The 22187-nt window shown below is 41.1% G+C and overlaps 2 protein-coding genes and 1 long non-coding RNA gene across 4 annotated transcripts in view; 2 read left to right on the forward strand and 1 right to left on the reverse strand.

The window, feature by feature from the left end:
* Nucleotides 1-16350, forward strand: part of AP3S1 (adaptor related protein complex 3 subunit sigma 1) — a 158330-nt gene extending 141980 nt beyond the window's left edge. The window contains exon 6 of the mRNA XM_028849668.2: nt 16291-16350. Coding sequence (XP_028705501.1) covers nt 16291-16335 — 45 coding nt within the window. The 3' untranslated portion in view covers nt 16336-16350. The remainder of the gene's footprint in view (nt 1-16290) is intronic.
* On the reverse strand, nt 1290-19863 carry LOC144341518 (uncharacterized). Its single transcript, XR_013418493.1, has 3 exons — nt 19731-19863; nt 19299-19415; nt 1290-1427 (listed from the first exon to the last, which is right to left on the reverse strand). It is a non-coding gene; the product is annotated as an uncharacterized LOC144341518 (long non-coding RNA).
* Nucleotides 19864-20276: 413 nt separating this feature from the next.
* Nucleotides 20277-22187, forward strand: part of LVRN (laeverin) — a 73752-nt gene continuing 71841 nt past the window's right edge. For both annotated transcript variants that reach the window (XM_001086413.5, XM_078005112.1), the window contains exon 1: nt 20277-21178. In XM_001086413.5, coding sequence (XP_001086413.1) covers nt 20484-21178 — 695 coding nt within the window. In that variant the 5' untranslated portion in view covers nt 20277-20483. The remainder of the gene's footprint in view (nt 21179-22187) is intronic.

A 22187-nucleotide genomic window follows, 5' to 3' on the forward strand; every position in this document is an offset into this window, starting at 1 on the left:
AGAGAGCCACCTGCTCATCCTGCATCCTTCACTTACCTCTGAACTATAGTGTGAAAAAAATGAACTCCTGTCTTGCCTGAGCCAGTGCTTTGGGGGGTCTTTTTGTTACAGAAGCTTAGTCTAAACCTTAACTAACACATTAGGACTCATTTAGCAGTAACATATTGCAACTGATTGTTTCATGCAAATTTTGTCTGAGGAGTTCTCCAGTAATCCTTAATTTCTCATCTACATAGGTGACCAAACAAAATATTTTATTGAAAATCAAATTTTAATGTGATTTAATATAACTAAATGGATAGCTAAAAAAAGAACACATATTTTAATATGTGTTTCTAGTATTACTATCTAGGATGCCTTGCTATTTCATGTATTTTTTTCCTTATCTTTTTGGTGAGTGTTTTTCACATTCATGGTTCTACACCAGATTGTGTGCTCGATACTGCAAAGAAGAAACCACCCATGATTTTACACTCCTCTTCTTTATGGTTTATTCTCAATCATATGTCAATTGCAAGTCAGGCAGTGTTTTTTTTGTTGTTGTTGTTTAGGAAAGAGGGGTGACTTACAGTTGATCTTTATTTAAAACACATTAGTTTAGTGGGAGTGACTAAAATGTTATATGTGGTATGACAGAGTAGGAGAAACAAAATCCTAAGAATCTAATCATTTGAATCCAATTATTCATTCCACAAACATTTACTGAAACTATTATACTATGAGGGAGGTAGCACAGTGCTTCATTAATACTTAAGCCATGGTCTCTATAACAAATGCCTTTAATGTATGGAAGGAAGGAGAAGCTATTTGCATGTGCTTTGTATAAAACTATGAGTGATTCAGTGGAGATGTCTTTAAGACAGCATCTCACAAGACCTCCTGATTGCAACCTCCCCCAGCTTGTCACTAAAATACCTAATCAGCTTAGAAAAGGATAAAAATACCCTATTAAAAATTAGGAGTAACAACTATTGATAGGATTTGAAAAAGTTTCTAGTTGCTGCTGGATCCATGCAGTCAGAAACAGGGCAAATCTCCCTACCTGGAAGTAAGAAGGAAGCCCTCCAGCCCAACTAACCACTCCATAGATCAGAAACAGAACTATTCTAACTAGAGACTGACAGGTGTCACCTGCATTACAAGGGTGGCTTTTGGGAGCAGCCATTGCTTCCCAGTCCTCTTTCCCTTCGACCTTCTCTTTCCCTCTTTTACTACCTTCAGTAAATAATTACAACTCCTAGGAAGCTGAGGAGAGGTATCCATGGAGTGATATACATCCAAGGTGATATCCCCAGAGACAGGAGTCAGCAAAGCCTTTGAGCATTATCGTTTTCTTCATTTTCCACCTGTTCAGTGTGAGAGAGTCAGACAGTGGTGTTGGCACTAGTAGGGACAGGAAGTAGAGACTTCATTTCGGCCTCATGAAGCTGCAATAGATGACAGAAAGTTGTATTAGACCCACTTTCATCATCCCCAGGGGAGCAGGACTCTTCATTCCACTCCCTATCTACTTGGTTATATATTTTTCAGTACCAAACTTAAATACTGTCCTTGCCCAAGCTGCAATACTGAACAGGTTTTTTCTTTTGTGTAACTACATCGTGCGAAGGAAACACTTGATAAATTCTCTAATAATTACAGAGAAAAAAATGACATACAATAAAAATAAAGAGAAAAGAGTAGGAATCAACATGGCAGACTAGATGCAGACAGGAAGAGCTGCTCCCACTGGCAGACCAGACCATCGTGGAGGACAAGTTAAATACGTTGAACGTGGACACAAACAATGGTCACCAAGTCCCGGAATAAATTGTGTGAGCCCCTTGAGGCATTCATCCAGCCCTGTTTCAGAGAAATCTCTATTTCAATCTATTCCTATATGTTACTTATGGAAAAACAACAGTCAATTGCAAAAGCAAGTTGACCTTTTTGTGTTCCTTGAGCCCAGTCGCAAAGGGCCCACGTGACTGGGCCTCATGCCAAACAACTCGTGACAAAAAGAGCCAGGGCCCTAGACTGCACTGAAGCTTCATGAGACCGCTCCTCGTCTGTGCGTGGACGATGACTCTGGGGCCCAGACTGGTGCCCTGGTCTGGTGTCGAATCCTCCATAGTCTGATGAGTGTAAAAAAAAAAATATATATACACACACACACACACACACACACACACACACACACACACACATATATTTTTCTTTTCCTCCTCTTCCCATTGCAATTTGCTTATTATCATTTGCTTATTATATCTGTATTGCCATATACTTGGGATAAAGGCTGTTTACCCTTAAAAGTATTCTGTGTGCCTTTTCTTTTCCCCTCACGTGTTTCCCGCACAGAACAACCATCAAGAAGACCAGCATACACTGAACAGATCTTAGGAAAGAATTAAAAGGGTGGGAAGGCTGGGAACTCTGAAAGGGTGGGAAGCTGGGAATGAAAGGGTGGGAAGCTGGGAACTCTGCATGAAAGCTGGGAACTCTGCATGGGGTTGCCGATCATCAGGACTCAGTCCTGGCCCCAGACAACTCCTGGTCCAATGGGTTCATTTTGCCCACAGCCGGAAAGGGATGTCATCATCTTTGTTTCAAAGTTAAAGTATAAACTAAATTCCTCTGAAAGTTAGTTTGGCTTATGCCTGGGAATGAACAAGGACAGCTTGGAGGTTAGAAGCAAGGTGGAGACAGTTAGGTCAGATCGCTTCACTGATGATTTTTGCAAAGATGGTTTCATTAGGGAAGGGAGTGCGTGAAATAGGCAATTAGTGGTGCACTTCTTCCACAGACCTCCAGAATCCTAGCTAAAGGAGACCCCACACTCTCCACGAACACTTGAGCTGGCAGGGAGAACTGCCCAGAGCATTGACAGAGGCAGAACTCCAGCCTGCATGGAGCCCAGAGGGTTTGGCATGGGAATGGCTGTAGTGGAGCAGAGCCATGGGCACCCATCCCTCAAGGCCCACCATGCTCCTTTAGGTGGCTTTAGCCTTCGTTAGCTGCTACACCTGGACCTGAGCAGGGCTACCTTGCCCATGGGATGGGGCAGTGTGATCTAAGCACCTGTCATCTGTTGGCCTATCCAGGAGTCCCTGCCTAGCCGTGCAAGGCACAGCAGCATTCTTAGTTTAGAGGGTATATGTTTTGGTTAGAAAACTAAAAGAGAAATGTAAAAATTAAAAATAAATAACAACAATAAAAAATAAAAATAAGATTGGCCCCTAAAAATCCCAGTAATAACACAGATTTTTCCATAGGCCCCTTACCTCACTGCCCATAGTGAATTCCAGTTTTACAAATACCCATGGCATTTGTTCTGTGGTTTAAATGTTCTGTGATTCTTTTTTAGGGCTCTGAAGAAAAGTAACCAATAATCAGGAATTATTTGTGATTTGGGGAAATAACATGTTTTATGAAGTCATTCAAAGGTCCTTTTCTTTTTCTTTTACTTGAATGTCCAATAACGATTTGAAGTTATCCCTTTGATAATTTCAATCTACTTATCATACTAACCGCAATCCTGCCTTTTTACTAGCAAACAACTTGGCTGATAAACTAGCAGAAAATGGAGGAATTCAATGAAAAATACACCCAAATGTATTTTATAAACTATAGCAAGCATGAGGTATTTATGACACCTTGATTATTGAGATTTAGCTCTTTCAGTATAAAAGAACATTCCTGTTCCAAAAACCTGAGAAGGAAAGATGGCAGTAAGGATCGAACCAGTTGAGCAAGCAGCTGTTTAATCAACAAGAAAGACCTGGTATAACCCACAATTCTGATTAGTAAGAGCAAGAGAAAGGACATTAAGAAACCAAGGTGGCTACATAGGGAGTCCCTGAGGGGACAAGTTTTACAGGTACATATTTTAAAAAGAAAGTAGGAGCATGGAGTCTAGGAGAAATGCAACAGACTGACATGAATCTTTAAGAGTGTCTAGAAGATCAAAGGGCTGAGGCTTCAGAAAAAGTCAGAAAACAACAAGAGAGACCTTTTTGTTTGATCTGACAAAAAACAGTAAGAACAGTAGAACTCAAAGTAGATAAGGCTATGCTAAGGATGCACCTGCTTGCTTTGAATAAATGCAAACCTCCAAGCTCAGAGAAAAATGGACACAATACAGCAGCAAATGTGAGTAAAGAATCTGTCAATAATTATTTGAAAATGTACAGTGAATTAGAGACATAAAAGATCTGGACAAAAGAAAACATTGCCTCAGTAACAGTGGTGCCTGGTACACTGATAATATGGATTTATCTTTGTGTCACATTGTTCATGTTCAGCCATCCTTCTATGCTGTCTCTCACATTGTCATCTGTCACACATAAATCTGCTCTAGAATGGATGCACATATCATTTTCCAAAAGCTCTTGATTACCAGTTACAGAAGATGCTGAATGTATCCCCAACCACATAATGCAAATACTTTAAAATATAACGTGTTGTTCTACTTCCAAGAATTTTCTTTTGCTAATGTTCTTAGCTAAATATAATACCTGCTTCCAATAACTTCCCACCCCAGGGGTGATTTCTCTTCTATGTCTGCAGCTGAGCAGGCTTCTCTTCCATGTGTCTCCTCCTGTCTCTATCCCTCATCCTTTTCCTCTTTCATTTTCTCTTTCTGCTGAGAAGTAGAGTGCTTCATATTCCTTTCCTTTTTTGTTGGAGAGAATTAATTCCAGCTTTGAGTCTAAGGTCAAAACAAATTCTCCAATAGACAACACTGAGAGCATCTTATTTCCTGAGTACCACTAATAAGTATCCTATCCAACAAGGCCATCACCAGGGTATGAGGGGCACTTGGCAATTAATTTTGCAGGGCCTCATCTAAGGCTAGCAGTTTGGTTCTTTAAAACACAATACGAATTCATGGGCTCATGTAAGGTATGGTGATTTTTCGATGAAGGGACAGAATGATGAGTAGAAAAGAGAAACATATTAGTTTCTTTTCCAATCAGTGCATATGAAGATTCTTCTTAGTGTTCAAGCACCATCTCTTCCTGTCCAGGAACAGGAATCATCAATTCACATTCTTTATTGTCATAGGCATAATTCCTGGCTCTTTTGTACTGCTTCGCGGGAGAAAAAGGTAGCAATGCTGTTATTACTCACAATGCTATGGCTCTTCAGACCTGTTTGTATTTTTTTAAATATAGGCCTACCTTCTTCTTCAGTTCCTTAACTCCATTTATTTAATACTGATTACATTATTACTCTTGACACTACATCATTCATTGTGCTGCCTATAAATACTGGCTTCTAATGACTCAAACAAAAGTTGTTATTGTGCTTCATTGACAATGCCTACACATGCAAGTTTTACTCATAGGATCCACAAAAATGTAAATGATAATTTATTTTCTGACTGTGTTAAATTTATTCCTCAAATTTGTATGGTGTAAAACAAAACAACACATCTTACAATCCTAGGTCTTCTTTAAACTCTTTAGAACATAATCCTGGCATTCCTAGAATGTGGTCCTTTTCCATGTTGACCACACTCTTACCTTCCACACATTGCCACCCAGGTGAGGGCTAAAAGGAGTGTTTCCATTGGGGCAAGAAATGTCTCTTCTTTATCCAACATACCTTAAGACCAAGCTGGGAGAGCATGATGTCACCACGTCGATTAGAGGCAAGAGAGGACATCAGTTGGAAGGGCCCACTGGCACTGCAGAGCCACAGTCTGAAAATGCTTATGAGCAAATAGATGCAGCCACTCCCAGGGGTGGGCAAATATATAGTATGGAGTCCATGGAGGGGATGGGGCAACTGTCTTGGTTGTCAGTAGCAGGGGGGTCATGAATAAATGACACCTGCCTCCCATCTTGCTGCCTTCAGATATTGCAGACTGGGGATGATCTTGCTGTCATAAAATGGATAAGCAAGAGCCAATACATGGATCCAGATACATAGCTCAAGTCCAAGGGATAGTAGTGGACAACGGGTACTCCAGGGCCCTGAACTCATCCTGTATACAAGATGTTTGAGAGTTACCCAGAATGATCACATGAGCACCATTCTGGTAGCCAAATCTTGTATAAGCTCACAAAGTACTCAGGTCCTCTGGTTAATCTGTCATGTAGGTCAAAGAGCTCCAAATACCTCAAAAAGGAGAAAATGAGACTGAGGCTCATGCATGTCCCAATCCAGTCTCAGAGATCTCTGATTGGATGGCCTACCAGCCCCTGCTTTCACTGTATCCTATAAGTGTTGGTATGTTGTGTTTTTGTTTTCATTCAACCCTAAGTATTTTCTAATTGCCCTTGTGATTTCTCTTTTGACCCATTGGTTGTTTAAGAGTATGCTGTTTAATTTCCACATATTTATGAGTTCTGCAATTTTCCTTCTGGTATTCTAACTTCATCCTATTGTTGTTGAAGATGTTTTGTATGATATATATCTTTTAAAATATATTAAGACTTGTTTTCTGGCCTAACATATGGTCTATCCATGAAGAAGTCTCATGTTCACTTAAGAAGAATGTATATTCTGCTATCATTGGATAGAGTGTTACATATATGTCTTTTAGGCCTAATAGGTTTATGGTGTTGTTCAAGTTCTCTATTTTCTTATCATGTCTGGTTAATCATCCATTAATGAAAGTTGGGTGCTGAAGTGTTCAACTATTATTGTAGAACTATTTGTCTCCTGAATACTGTCAATTTTTGCTTCATATTTTGAGAATATGGTATACAGGTGTGTAAATGCTTATAATTATATCTTGTATCAAACCTTTTATTAATATGTAATATCCTTGTCTCTTATATCTTTTTTTATTTAAGGTCTATTTTATTTAATATTAGTATACCTGCCTTAGCTCTCTTTTGGTTACTATTTGCATGAAATATCTTTTTTCCTCCTTTTACTCTCAACCTATGCATTTGGATCTAAACCGAGTCTCTTGTAGACAGCATATAGTTAGGTCTACTTACATATCTATACTATAGATCTTCAGATGTTTAAAAACATCTATTCTGCCAATCTCTTTTGGAGAATTTAATGCATTTACATTTGAAGTAATTAGAAATAAGGAAAGATTTACTTCAGCCATTTTGCTATTTGTTTATATATAGATGCCTTGTAGTTTTTTCTTGTTGTTCCTCCTTTCATCCATTATTGCCTTCTTTTGTGTTTAGTTGATTTTTTGTATAAAAAATTTAGATTATCTTCTCATTTCTTTATGTGAATATTCTATAGATGTTTACTGGTTGCCATAGGAATTATGTTTAACGTCTTAATATTATAATATCCTAATGTGAATTTATACTAACTTAGCTTCAATAGCATATGAAGACTCTGTTCCTATAGAGTTCTGTTCCCTGCTTTGGTTATTGATGCCACAGATTACATCTTTATGTTTTGTGTGTCCTGTAACATATATTAATAATTGTTTCTATGTATTTGTTTTTTAAATGACATAAAAAATCAAAAGTGGAGTTGCAAACCAAAATTATAAAAATGTTAGCTTGTATAATTGCCCACATATTATCTTTACCAAAGATCTTTATATCTTCATGACTTTGAGTTACTGCCTACTGTCTTTTCATTTTATCTGAAAAACTCCCATTAGCATTTCCTGCAGTTCAGGTCTAGTGGTAACAAACTTCGTCAGTTCTTGTTTATTTGGGAATATCTTATTTTTTCCTTCATTTTGAAGAGTAATTTTGCTGTATATAGAATTTCCAGGAATAGGACTTTTCTTTCACTACTTTGAATATATTAACCCACTACTTTCTAATCTCTAAGGTTTTGGAGAAATCAGCTGATTGTCTTATTGAGAATTCTTTATATGTGACAAGTCACTTCTCTCTTGCTGCTTTCAAGATTCTCTCTTTGTATTTAGCATCTATAATTTGATTGCAATGTGTTTTAATATGGGCCTCTTTGATTTTTATCCCACCTGAAGTTTGTTGAGCTTTTTGGATTTGTAGATTCATAACTTGCACCGAATTTGGGAAATTTGTGGCCATTATTTCTTCAAATAATCTCTCTATCTCCTTCTCTTTCTCTTCTACTGTTGGAACTTCAACAGTGTGTGTGTTGGTCTGCTTGATAGTGTCTCACAGGTCCCTTAGGCTCTGTTCATGTTTCTTCATTTTTTTCTTTCTGTGCCTCAGACTGAATAATTTCATATGACCTATCTTCAGTTTCATTGATTCTTTCTTCTTTCTGATAAACCTACTGTTGGGCCCACTTACTGAATTTTTTATTTCAGTTATTGTACTTTCAACTCCAGACTTTCTATTGGTTTTTCTTAAATATTTTCTCTCTCTTTATTGGTATTACCATGAGAGAATATAATAATAATGAGATATTACTCTTATATTTACCTTTAGTTCTTTAGACATGATTTCCTTTACTTCTTTTAACATATTTAAAAAGCTAATTTAAGAGTTGGTTCTAAGGTGGCCGAATGGGAACAGCTCCAATCTGCAGCTCCTAGCATGATTGACACAGAAGACAGGTGATTTCTGCATTTCCAACTGAGGTACCTGGTTCATCTCATTGGGACTGGTTGGACAGTGGGTGCAGCCCACAGAGGCCAAGCTGAAGCAGGGCAGGGCATCGCTTCACCTGGGAAATGCAAGGGGTCGGGGGAATTCCCTTTTACTAGCCAAGGGAAGCCACGACAGACTGTACCTCAAAAAACGGGACACTCTGCACTCTGCCCAAATACTACGCTTTTCCTAAGGTGTTAGCAACCAGCAGACCAGGAGATTCTTTCCCACGCCTGGCTTAGTGAGTCCCAGGCCCATGGAGCCTTACTCACTGCGAGCACAGCAGTCGGAGACCAAACTGAAAGGCAGCAGCCTGGCTACGGGAGGAGCATCTGCCATTGGTGAGGCTTAAGTAGGTAAACAAAGTGGCCGGGAAGCTTGAACTGGCCATAGCCCACTACAGCTCAGCAGCTCAGCAAGGCCTACTGCCTCTACAGACTCCAACTCTGTAGGCAGGGCATAGCTGAACAAATGGCAGCAGACAACTTCTGCAGACTTAAACATACCTGTCTGACAGCTCTGAAGAAAGCAGTGGTTCTCCTAGCATGGTGTTTGAGCTCTGAGAACAGACAGACTGCCTCCTCAAGTGGGTCCCTGATCCTGTGTAGCCTAACTGGGAGACATCTCTCAGTAGGGGCTGACAGACACCTCATATAGGTGGGTGACCCTCTGGGAGGAAGCTTCCAGAGGAAGGATCTGGTAGCAATATTTGCTGTTCCACAATATTTGCTATCTGGTGATACCCAGGCAAACAGGGTCTGGAGTGGACCTCCAGCAAACTCCAACAGACCTGCAGCTGAGGGACTGACTCTTAGGAGGAAAACTAACAAACAGAAAGGAATAGCATCAACATCAACAAAAAGGACATCTACACCAAAACCCCATCTGTAGTTCACCAACATCAAAGATCAAAGATAGATAAAACCACAAAGATAGGGAGAAACCAGAGCAGAAAAGCTGAAAATTCTAAAAACCAGAGCTCCTCTTATCCTCCAAAGGATTGCAGCTCCTCACCAAGAATAGCACAAAGCTGGACAGAGAATGACTTTGATGAGTTGACAGAAGTAGGCTTCAGAAGGTCTGTAATAACAAACTATTCTGAGCTAAAGGAGCATGTTTGAACCCATCACAAGGAAAGTAAAAACCTTGAAAAAAGGTTAGACAAATGGCTAACTAGTATAAACAGTGTACAGAATACCTTAAATGACCTGATGGAGCTGAAAACCGTGGCACAAGAACTTCGTGACGCATGCACAAGCTTCAGTAGTCAATTTGATAAAGTGGAAAAAAGGGTGTCAGTAACTGAAGATCAAATTAATGAAATAAAGTAAGAAGACAAGTGAGAAAAAAGAGTAAAAAGAAATGAACAAAGCCTCCAAGAAATAAGGGACAATGTGAAAAGACCAAATCTATGTTTAATTGGTGTACCTGAAAGTGATGGGGAAAATGGAACCAAGCTGGAAAACACACTTTAGGATATTATCCAGGAGAACTTCCCCAACTTAGCTAGGCAGGCCAGCATTCTAATTCAGGAAATAAAGAGAACACCACAAAGATACTTCTCGAGAATAGCAACCCCAGGGCACATAATTGTCAGATTCACCAAAGTTGAAATGAAAGAAAAAATGTTAAGGGCAGCCAGAGAGAAAGGTCGGGTTACCCACAAAGGGAAGCCCATCAGACTAACAGCAGATCTCTCAGCAGAAACCCTACAAGCCAGAAGAGAGGAGGGGCCAATATTTAACATTCTTAAAGAAAAGAATTTTCAACCCAGAATATTATATCCAGCCAAACTAAGTCTCATACATGGAGGAAAAACAAAATCCTTTTCAGATAAGCAAATGCTGAGAGATTATGTCACCACCAGGCCTGCCTTACAAGAGCTCCTGAAGGAAGCACTAAACATGGAAAGAAACAACGAAACCAGTCACTGCAAAAACAGGCCAAATTGTAAAGACCATTGATGCTATGAAAAAACTGCATCAATTAATGGGCAAAATAACCCACTAACATCATAATGGCAGGATCAAATTCACACATAACAATATTAACCTTAAATGTGAATGGGTTAAATGTCCTAATTAAAAGACACAGACTGGCAAATTGGATAGAGTCAAGATCCATCAGTGTGCTGTATTCAGGAGACCATCTCATGTGCAAAGACGCATATAGGCTCAAAATCAAGGGATGGAGGAAGATCTACCAAGCAAATGCAAAGCAAAAATAAGGAGGGGTTGCAATTCTACTCTCTGATAAAGCAGACTTTACATAAACAGAGATCAAAATAGACAAAGAATGGCATTACATAGTGGTAAAGGTATCAATTCAATAAGATGAGTGAACTCTCATAAATATATATGCAACCAATACAGGAGCACCAAGATTCATAAAGCAAGTCCTAGAGACCTACAAAGAGACTTAAGACTCACACACAATAATAATGGGAGACGTTAACACCCACTGACAATATTAGACAGATCAATGAGACATAAGGTTAACAAGGATATCCAGGACTTGAACTCAGCTCTGCAATAAGCAGAACTAACAGACAGCTACAGAACTCTACACCCCAAATCAACAGAATGTACATTTTTCTCAGCACCACATCACACTTATTCTAAAACTCACCACATAATTGGAAGTGAAGCACTCCTCAGCAAATGGAAAAGAACCGAAATCACAACAAACTGTCTCTCAGACCACACTGCAATCAAATTAGAACTCAGGATTAAGAAACTCACTCAAAACCACTCAACTACATGGAAACTGAACAACCTACTCCTGAATGACTATTGGGTAAATAACGAAATGAAGGCAGAAACAAAGATGTTCTTTGAAACCAATGAGAACAAACACACAATATACCAGAATCTCTGGGACACATTTAATGCAATTTGTAGAGGGAAATATATAGCACTAAATGCCCACAAGAAAAAGAAGGACAGGCCGGGCGTGGTGGCTCACGCCTGTAATCCCAGCACTTTGGGAGGCCGAGGCGGGCGGATCACAAGGTCAGGAGATCGAGACCACGGTGAAACCCCGTCTCTACTAAAAATACAAAAAATTAGCCAGGCGCGGTTGTGGGCGCCTGTAGTCCCAGCTACTCGGGAGGCTGAGGCAGGAGAATGGCATGAACCCGGGAGGCGGAGCTTGCAGTGAGCTGAGATCCGGCCACTGCACTCCAGCCTCGGCGACAGAGCGAGACTCCGTCTCAAAAAAAAAAAAAGAAAAAGAAGGACAGATCTAAAATCAACACCCAAACATCACAATTAAAAGAACTACAGAAGCAAGAGCAAACAAATTCAAAAGCAAGCAGAAGGCAAATAACTAAGATCAGAGCAGAACTGAAAGAGATAGAGACACAAGAACCTTTCAAAAAATCAATGAATCCAGGAACTGGTTTTTTGAAAGATCAACAAAATTGATAGACCTCTACCAAGACTAATAAAGAAGAAAAGAGAGAAGAATCAAATAGATGCAATAAAAAATGATAAAGGGGATATCACCACCAATCCCACAGAAATACAAACTACTATCAGAGAATACTATAAACACCACTACACAAATAAACTAGAAAATCTAGAAGAAATGGATAAATTCCTGGACACATACACCTCCCAAGACAAAACCAGGAAGACATTGAATCCCTGAATAGACCAATAATGGGTTCTGAAATTCAGTCAATAATTAATAGCCTACCAACCAAAAAAAGTCCAGGACCAGACAGATTCACAGCCAAAGTCTACCAGAGGTACAAAGAGGAGCTGGTACTATTCCTTCTGAAACTATTCCAATCAATAGAAAAAGAGGGAATCCTCCCTAACTCATTTTATGAGGCCAGCATCATCCTGATACCAACGCCTGGCAGAGACACAACAACAACAAAAAAGAGAATTGTAGACCAATATCCCTGATGAACATAGAAGTGAAAATCCTCAATAAAATACTGGCAAATCAAATCCAGCAGCACATCAAAAAGCTTATCCACCATGATCAAGTTAGTTTCATCCCTGGGATGCAAAGCTGGTTCAACATACACAAATCAATAAATGTAATCCATCACATAAACAAAACCAATGAAAACAAACCACATGATTATCTCAATACATCAGAAAAGGCCTTTGGCAAAATTCAACAGCACTTCATGCTAAAAACTCTCAATAAACTAGGTATTGATGGAATGTATCTCAAAATATTAAGAGTTATTTATGACAAACCCACAACCAATATCATACTGAATGGGTGAAAACTGGAAGCATTCCCTTTGACAACCGGCACAAGACCAGGATGCCCACTCCTATTCAACACAGTGTTGGAAGTCCTGGCCAGGGCAATCAGTCAAGAGAAGGAAAAAAAGGGTATTCAATTAGGAAAAGAAGAAGTCAAATTGTCCGTGTTTGCAGATGACATGATTGTATATTTAGAAAACCCCATCATCTCAGCCCCAAATCTCCTTAAGCTGATAAGCAACTTTAGCAAAGTCTCAGAACACGAAATCAATATGCAAAAATCACAAGCATTCCTATACACCAATAACAGACAGAGAGCCAATCATGAGTGAACTCCCATTCACAATTGCTTCAAAGAGAATAAAATACCTAGGAATCCAACTTACAAGGGATGTTAAGGACCTCTTCAAGGAGAACTACAAACCACTGCTCAACAAAATAAAAGAGGACACAAACAAATGGAAGAACATTCCATGCTCATAGATAGGAAGACTCAATATTGTGAAAATGGCCACACTGCCCAAGGTAATTTATAGATTCAATGCCACTTCCATCAAGCTGCCAATGACTTTTTTCACAGAATTGGAAGAACTAAAAATTCTATAAAAAAAAAAAAAAAAAAAAAACTAAACTAAAAATCTTAAAGTTCATACGGAACCAAAAAAGAGCCTGCATTGCCAAGACAATCCTAAACAAAAAGAACCAAGCAGGAGGCATCATGCTAGCTGACTTCAAACTATACTACAAGGCTACAGTAACCAAAACAGCCTGGTACTGGTACCAAAACAGAGATATAGACCAATGGAACAGAACAGACGCCTCAGAAATAACACCAGACATCTTCAACCATTTGATCTTTGACAAATCTGACAAAAACAAGAAATGGGGAAAGGATTCCCTATTTAATAAATGGTGCTGGGAAAACTGGCTAGCCATATGTAGAACGCTGAAACTGGATCTCTTTTTACACCTTGTACAAAAATTAATTCTAGGTGAATTAAATACTTAAATGTCAGACCTAAAATCATAAAAACTCTAGAAGAAAACCTAGGCAATACCATTCAGGACATAGGTACGGGCAAGGACTTCATGACTAAAACACCAAAAGCAAAGGCAACAAAAGCCAAAATGGACAAATGGGATCTAATTAAACTAAAGAGCTTCTGCATGGCAAAAGAATCTACCATCAGAGTGAAGAGGCAACCTACAGAATGGAAAAAAATTTTTGCAATCTACCCATCTGACAAAGGGCTAATATCCAGAATCCACAAAGAACTCAAACAAATTTACAAGAAAAAAAAAAACTCCATTAAAAAGTGGGCAAAGGATATGAGCAGACACTTCTCAAAAGAAGATAATTATGCAGCCAATAGACACATGAAAATATGCTCATCATCACTGGTCATCAGAGAAATGCAAATCAAAACTGCAATGAGATACCATCTCACACCAGTTAGAATGGTGATCATTAAAATGCCAGGAAACAACAGATGCTGGAGAGGATGTGGAGAAATAAGAACGCTTTTACACTGTTGGTGGGAGTGTAAATTAGTTCAACCATTGGGGAAGACAGTGTGGTGATTCCTCAAGGATCTAGAACTAGAATACCATTTAACCCAGCAATCCTATTACTGCATATATACCCAAAGGATTATAAATCATGCTGCTATAAAGACACATGCACACGTATGTTTATTGCAGCACTATTCACTATAGCAAAGACTTGGGACCAAACCAAATGTCCATCAATGATAGAATGGATTAAGAAAATGTGGCACATCACATGGAATACTATGTAGCCATAAAAAAGGATGAGTTCATTTCCTTTGCAGGGACATGGATGAAGCTGGAAACCATCATTCTCAGCAAACTCTTACAAGGACAGAAAACCAAATGCCGCCTGTTCTCACTCATAGGTGGGAATTGAACAATGAGATCACTTGAACACAGGGCGTGGAACATCACACACTGGGCCCTCTTGGGGGATGGGGGGCTAGGGGAGGGATAGCTGTAGGAGAAATACCTAATGTAAATGACGAGTTAATGGGTGCAGCAAACCAACATGGCACATGTATACCTATGTATCAAACCTGCACGTTGGGCACATGTACCCTAGAACTTAAAGTATAATAAAAAATAAAAAGCTAATTTAAAGCCTTTGTCTAGTTTTGTCTAGTGTCTGACATTCCTTAGGCACACTTATTGACTGCTTTTTTCCTGCTTATGGGCATACTTTCTTGCTTCTTTGCATGTCTCATAATTTCTTTGTTGGAAACATGACATTTTACATAATGTGACAACTCTGAAAATCAGATTATCTTTCTCCAGGGTTTCTTGTGGTGGCCACTGATGTCCTTGCTCAGTTTGGTTAGTAGTCAACTAATAATTAAACAGAGATTTCCTTAAGTGCCTAGGACCAATAAGTCATCTCCCAGTCTTTGAGAAGGGGCTCTGTGTGTGTGCTGAGGCATCCCATCAACAGTTAGCAGGCAATTGACAACTCTACCTTAGTCTTCATATCCAGCTCTAGCAGTGCTTCAAGGTTAGCTAGAAGCGAGAGCTTAGGGACTTTTCAGGTATTTCCTGAGTACATATACAGTCCTGGTCATATGTATAGTTCTATATATGTATATGGTCTTACAGATTTTCAGAGATACTTTGGAGCTTTTCAAAGCCCCCTACAGATATCTCATTCCTGAGCTTTTCTTTTTAAGCTTTTTAATGAGTTTATTATTTACCCCAGTTGTTTGTCCATCTCAGGTAGTTGCAATGCTAAACAACTGCCTCTTGTTTTCAACCAATGACCCTGAGGAAAGGCTGTTTACACTGCATGAACTCTGAGTATATCAAATAAAGACAGCCTTGTAAATGAGGTCTTCCAGGAAATTACCAAATAGTTCAAATAATGACAATTCTGTGAGGCTTTAAAGGGACTCAGACACCTTTCTGCTCTTTCCAGTAGCTGCCAGTTTTTGATGTGGTGATGAAGGTCTGAAATTCTCTCTGGAACCTCCCAGGTTGTTTTTTAAACTTGATGGTTTGCAACTGGACTTATGGGTCTGAAAAACTTGGCTTGATTACTTAAAAGACTAGTAATTTCACCTTTTGATACTGCCTTTGCAAAAATTCTAACAGTGGGAAAATTATGACAGTGAAAGAGATCTGACCTAACCAACTCCATCTTGCTTCTAACCTCCAGTCTGTCCCTGTTTTATTCCTGAGCATAGGCCAAACTAGCTTTGAGAGAAACTTAGTTTATAGGTTAACTTTGAAACAAAGATAATAATAACTTCCTCATGAAATAAACCTCCTTCTTACCTAGAGACCACACTGTCTTTGTAAGACTAATCAATTAGCCATAATATAAGAAATTATTGTTTCAGGAGTCATGCAGCTAGAGGCCATAAGATTCTGAACCTCCCCAGTTGCTCCTAGGCATAACATCACTATTGCAAAACCTAAAATTGGTGCTTGAGATGTTTTTTGGACCCTAAGTTCTGAGATACTAGCTGGTGCCACCCAGACTGGTAATTTGGCCTAACCAGTTTTGCAATCCTACCCAGGAAAAGAAGACAGCAAGAAGAAGCCACTTTGACTTGACAGCATGAAGTCAGCCCCTATGAAGAAGAAGACAGCATGAAGTCAGCCCCTATGACTTCATCTTTGATCTGATCAATCAGCACTCCCTACTCCCTGATCCCTACCAAATTCTCCTTAAAAGCCCTGGTCTCCAAATGTTCAAGGTGACTGATTTGAGTAATAAAACTCTAGTCTCCCATTTAGCTGTTTGTCTGTGAATTAAATTCTTTCTCTACAGCAATTCTCCTGTCTTGATACATTAGCTCTATCTGGGCAGCGGGCAAGGAGAACCCACTGGGCCATTTCACTATAAGGTCTTTCTAGAAAAGATTCCTCTCACAGAGATTGGTAGCTCAAGTTGGTGACACAGCATGGCCATTTGTGCAAATAAGGGCTCTTCTTTCTTTGCACATTGGATGTCTCTCTAACCTCCGGTACTTGCCTGTACTCTCTTTCTCTTGCTATACCGTATCTTGCCTTTAAATAAACACCTATATGAATATACTCTGTGGAGTCTGGTGAATCCATGCAAATAACCAAACTGGGGAAATCTTTGCAATGGTATGTCTGTACAATATAATACTATACAGCTGCAGAAAAGTATGTGAAATGTATCTGTGGACTGATATGAAAAGATATCTAGAATATATTGTTAAATGAAAATGCAGGTGAGGAACTACAATATAGTATACTGTTTTTCTTGTAAGAAAGAGAGAAATACAAGGGCATATAATTCTATTCTCTTGATTTGCATGAGGAAACACTGGAAGTTTACACAAAAAAAATACTATTAAAAATGATTAACTATGGAAGTGGTGGAAGCAAGATATCTTAATGTATAAATTTTCATATTGAAGATACTTGCACACACATGTTTATAGCAGCACAATTCACAGTTGCAAAATCATGGAAGCAACCCAAATGCCCATCAATCAATGAACGGATAAAGAAACTGTAGTGTATATATACAATGGAATACTACTCAGTCATAAAAAGGAATGAATTAACAGCATTTGGAATGACCTGGATGAGACTGGAGACTATTATTCTAAGTAACTCAGGAATGGAAAGAGACTATTATTCTAAGTGAAGTAATTCAGGAATGGAAAACCAAACATTGTATGTTCCCACTGATATGTGGGAGCTAAGTTATGAGGATGCAAAGGCATAAGAATGATATAATGGACTCTGGAAACTTGCAGGAAAGAGTGGGAGGGAGTGAAGGATAAAAGACAACAAATATGGTGCAGTGTATACCACCTGAGTGATAGGTGCACCAGGATCTCACAAATCACCACCAAAGAACTACTCATGTAACCAAATACCACCTGTATCCACAATAACTTATGGAAAAATAATAATTAAAAAGTAAAAAAATTTCATATTGTTTTGATTTTTGAAACTTATATTACCCACTCAAAAAATTAAAATTTCAGAGTAAACAAAAAAGAAAAGAAAAATCAAGTTATGTGGTCTAAGAGATATAATAAAATATTATAGAGTTTCATAATAAGTACCAAGAAATAAAGATGGCAAAATAATAGACATGCCAAAGTATAAACATAAACAACAAAAGTAAACAGCAGCACAAGATACAAAGCTGAAGTCTTACCTGGGTAGCATGTTAAAGGATTATTGCTTTAGTTCAGGATTTCTGAACAGCAGCACTAATGACATTTTGGGCAGGATACTTCTTTGTTGTGGCAGGCTGTCCAGTGCATTATTAGAGGACAGCTAGCCTCTACCCACTAAATACCAGTAGCACTTCCTCCCCTGAGTTGTGACAACCAAAAATATCTCCAAACATTGTCAAATGAGGTGCTGAGAGTGGCAAGGGCACAAAAATTATGCCCAGTTGAGAATCACCGTTTTCATTGCTCTGAATAAGCAGATTTTCTGAGCAGCTCTAGAAAATGTTTTCCTAGCAACTGGTCTATATTCCCGAACTACTTTTTCATTGAGATGTCAAATATTTCATATAATACTTTTCCAGTTCTTTATTATTATAATCTTGACTCAACCAGTATGTTATTTTGCAACGTCTTTGGAGTGACATGATTTATCAGAAATATTTTCCCTTTAATAAGATACTTGAACTGCTGAATCATTTGGTGTGACTATTACTTTGAAACTTTTTGTGTGGAAGCCAATCTCTATTTCTTTAATCATATTAGAAAAATAGAATTAAATGCTAATGTCCATATACAATTAATGTACTTAATTGAGGGGAATACCTTTAATATGTTTGAAATAATAGTGTTACTGACTACCTTTCTTTTTTATCTTTCCTTGAGTGTCTGGAAATCCTTCGAAATCCTTCAAGAAATTGTCCACGGGTTGTTAAGGTCAGTAATTAGTTAATTAGTGCCACAGCTGTCACAATCCCAATCTGAACATGCTCTAAACTGAGATGCCCCTGCTAGCGCAGTAGCTCACAATTCTGGCAGCACAACTTGTGGTAGGTATATAGAAATAGATGGAGCTTCTCCCTCAGCTGTATTCATGATCTTCTGAGAGTGATGCATGTGGTCATAATTATTTTTAAATATAATCCTTAAGTTTCTGAAGAAAGCAAATCCAAAAAAATAAGTCATATGGTCTTAATGTGGACTGGTCCACAGATTATAGCACAACTATCTGCGTGAGCTTGATGCCAAATCTTCTTCCACTTCCCTGTCTTATTCCAGAGGGTGATGGTGGTGGTGTTCATGTGATTCACTTCAGTTGAAGGAACAAGAAAGCACGCATTTCCCAGGAGAATCACCATGGTCTACCCCACCTCCGAACACAGGCGAAAGGGGTTCCTCATTGAAAATGAGATACAGTCAAAGCAGTAGTAAAGCGAACACCGTTTTATAGCTGCTATGGAAAAAAATTATTGTATTTTCGCTGTAACACACACACACACACACACACACACACACACACACACACTCTGCAGTCTCAAGACAGGATAGTTTAAAATCTTCAACTTGCAGTGGGATCTAACTACCTTCCCTTCCGTCCCCAGTGCCTCCTGATGTTTGCAATCTCATTTCCAATTCACCAGCGTGCATGAACGCAGACTCCAGATCCAGCGCAGAGCCAAGAATTCGCTCAGGGGCACCAGCTAAATAGCAAACATATGCCATGTCAAACATGTGAAAGCTTCAGCGACTAGGGTACTGCCGGAAAAACCAATTCCAGCCCAGGAATTTCTAGGTGGAAACACTGACCGCCAAGTTGTTTTATTCTCTTTGCTTGATTCAGGCCGGTTTTGAAAGCAGGTGTCCCCTCTACCCCAGCTTCAAGAAGGGAAATCCCGGCCCCCGGCAGCTGCAGAGCTAAGAAAAACTATCTCGCCACCCCTTCCTGTGGTAACGTGGTTCTAACCCTGCTCTGCCCCACAACCCCACTTTACCCGGAGACGCAGACGCCAGGCTACCTAGCACTTAGTCGCCTCTTCCTCCAGCCTGGTTTTATAAGCTCTGGAAACCAGGACGTTGTTTCCATCTTCGCCTTCGCTGCCTGGGCCGCATGCCTCCCGGGCTTATTTAGGAAGCGACGTTAGGGCTACACTTTTGGCTCCAGAAATTTGTTCAGACGGCGCAGCCGACGCCCTGCAGGGTCATTTCCGAACGCATTCCCAAATATCCTGGTCCTCTAGCCCTTACCACCCCCTAGCACACGAAACCCCGCCTGGCGGTGAAGCAGGTGTGTTGCTGGTGGCTCGTCGCTGGCTTGGAGATAGAGGTGCTCCGTACCTGTCCCCTTTCTGACACCACCTGAAACCGTACCGGGGCACATCCCTCATCCAAATATCCACTTTTAAGGTGTACGAATTCGAGTTTGGCCTGAACGCCCCCTCCCCGTGCCGACCCTGGAGGCATCTTCCGTGGGGTCTTTCTCTTCGAACCCAAAGGGGTAAGCTCCTGGGTGCGCCAGGTCCGCCTCTTCCCTGGCGCTGGCAGGGGGCGGGAGTGGATAGGCTGGGACCTGTGTCTGATTAGCTGGGAGGGGGAAGCCATGGTCCCAACCGCTGTCTGCTGCGTTCCAGTCCGTCCAGGCTCTTCCAGGAGGAAGAGGCACGTTACAAGAGAGGAGGGGCAGGGGTCCCAGCACTGAATACCCTGGCCGGGGTTTTGACAGCTGCCACAGTCTCTGAGCTCCTGCCTCGCGCCCGAAGCCGGTGCCTGCCATGGGGCCCCCTTCCAACTCAGGCTTCTATGTGAGCCGCGCGGTGGCTCTGCTGCTGGCGGGGCTGGTAGCCGCCCTCCTGCTGGCGCTGGCCGTACTCGCCGCCTTGTACGGCCACTGCGAGCGCGTCCCACCTTCGGGGCTGCCTGGACTCGGGGACTCGGAAGCCGAGTCCTCCCCTCCCCTCAGGCAGAAGCCGACGCGGACCCCGAAACCCAGCAGTGCACGCGAGCTAGCGGTGACGACCACCCCGAGCGACTGGCGACCCCCGGGGCCCTGGGACCAGTTACGCCTGCCGCCCTGGCTCGTGCCGCTGCACTACGACCTGGAGCTGTGGCCGCAGCTGAGGCCCGACCACCTTCCGGCCGGGTCTTTGCTCTTCACTGGCCGCGTGAACATCACGGTGCGCTGCACGGTGGCCACCTCTCGCCTGCTGCTGCATAGCCTGTTCCAGGACTGCGAGCGCGCCGAGGTGCGGGGCCCCCTGTCCCCGGGCACTGGGAACGCCACAGTGGGCCGCGTGCCCGTGGACGACGTGTGGTTCGCGGTGGACACTGAATACATGGTGCTGGAGCTCAGTGAGCCCCTGAAACCTGGTAGCAGCTACGAGCTGCAGCTCAGCTTCTCGGGCCTGGTGTATGAAGACCTCAAGGAGGGACTCTTCCTCAACGTCTACACCGACCAGGGCGAGCGCAGGTAAGGGCTGTACAGCCCGTGGCCCCTTTCGGCCCCCGCCCCTGCGTCCCGGTGCAGGCTGCGGGTCCAGCTGACTACCATGTCCAGGTGCGCGTCTGCTGCCTTTTCCAAAGAATCCCCTTGCGACGTTTTATTTATTTATTTATTTAATTTTTATTATACTTTAAGTTCCAGGGTATATGTGCACAACGTGCCGGTTTGTTACATATGTATACATGTGCCATGTTGGTGTGCTGCACCCATTAACTCGTCGTTTACATTGGGTATATCTCCTAATGCAAACTCTCACAAGGATAAAAAACCAAACACCTCATGTTCTCACTCATAGGTGGGAACTGAACAATGAGAACACTTGGACGCAGGAAGGGGAACATCAGACACCGCGACGTTTTCTTTCAAAGCCAAACAGAGGGCGAGCGCCTCCTTTCTCCCTTTTCCTAAAACCTTACTCCGAATAAAGAGACGGCGGAGACCGCGGTCCTTCCTCTGGCCAGTTTTCAATCCTGTATCTGCTCATCCAGTTTGCTTCTATTGCTGCCCCTTTTTAGGTCGCTGGTACCCCAGAAGCTTATCGTTTTCTTCAGAAAGCACCTTTCCTCTCTAGCAGGAAATTTCTTCACCCCATTCAACAAACCCCTTGCCCCTCAAATGTTGGTCCTTGGACCAGCAGCAGCGGTAAGGGAGCTTGTTAGAAATGCAGACATGTGTTCTTTTTACACTCATTTGAGATAATATCTCCTACACGGGAAGTTTCCTGCCCCTGCACAAGAAGAATTGTCTCTTTCCACGCTCTGAGACCACAATACTGTCCTCCGGCGAATGCCGGGGAAATAGCTTAAGTGGGAGACATTAAGATTTATTTTTTTTCCAACCGGCGATCTCTTTGTCCACTCACACACTGGTGGAGCATTTGCGCCGAACACAACTGCATGTACTTTGCCCTTTATTATTAGAGAAAATGTTCTCAGATGTTTTCTGAGGGAAAGAATCCCACTAAATTACACCCTAC

This window comes from Macaca mulatta, chromosome 6, assembly GCF_049350105.2.
Source record: "Macaca mulatta isolate MMU2019108-1 chromosome 6, T2T-MMU8v2.0, whole genome shotgun sequence".
Taxonomy (NCBI): Eukaryota; Metazoa; Chordata; class Mammalia; order Primates; family Cercopithecidae; genus Macaca; species Macaca mulatta.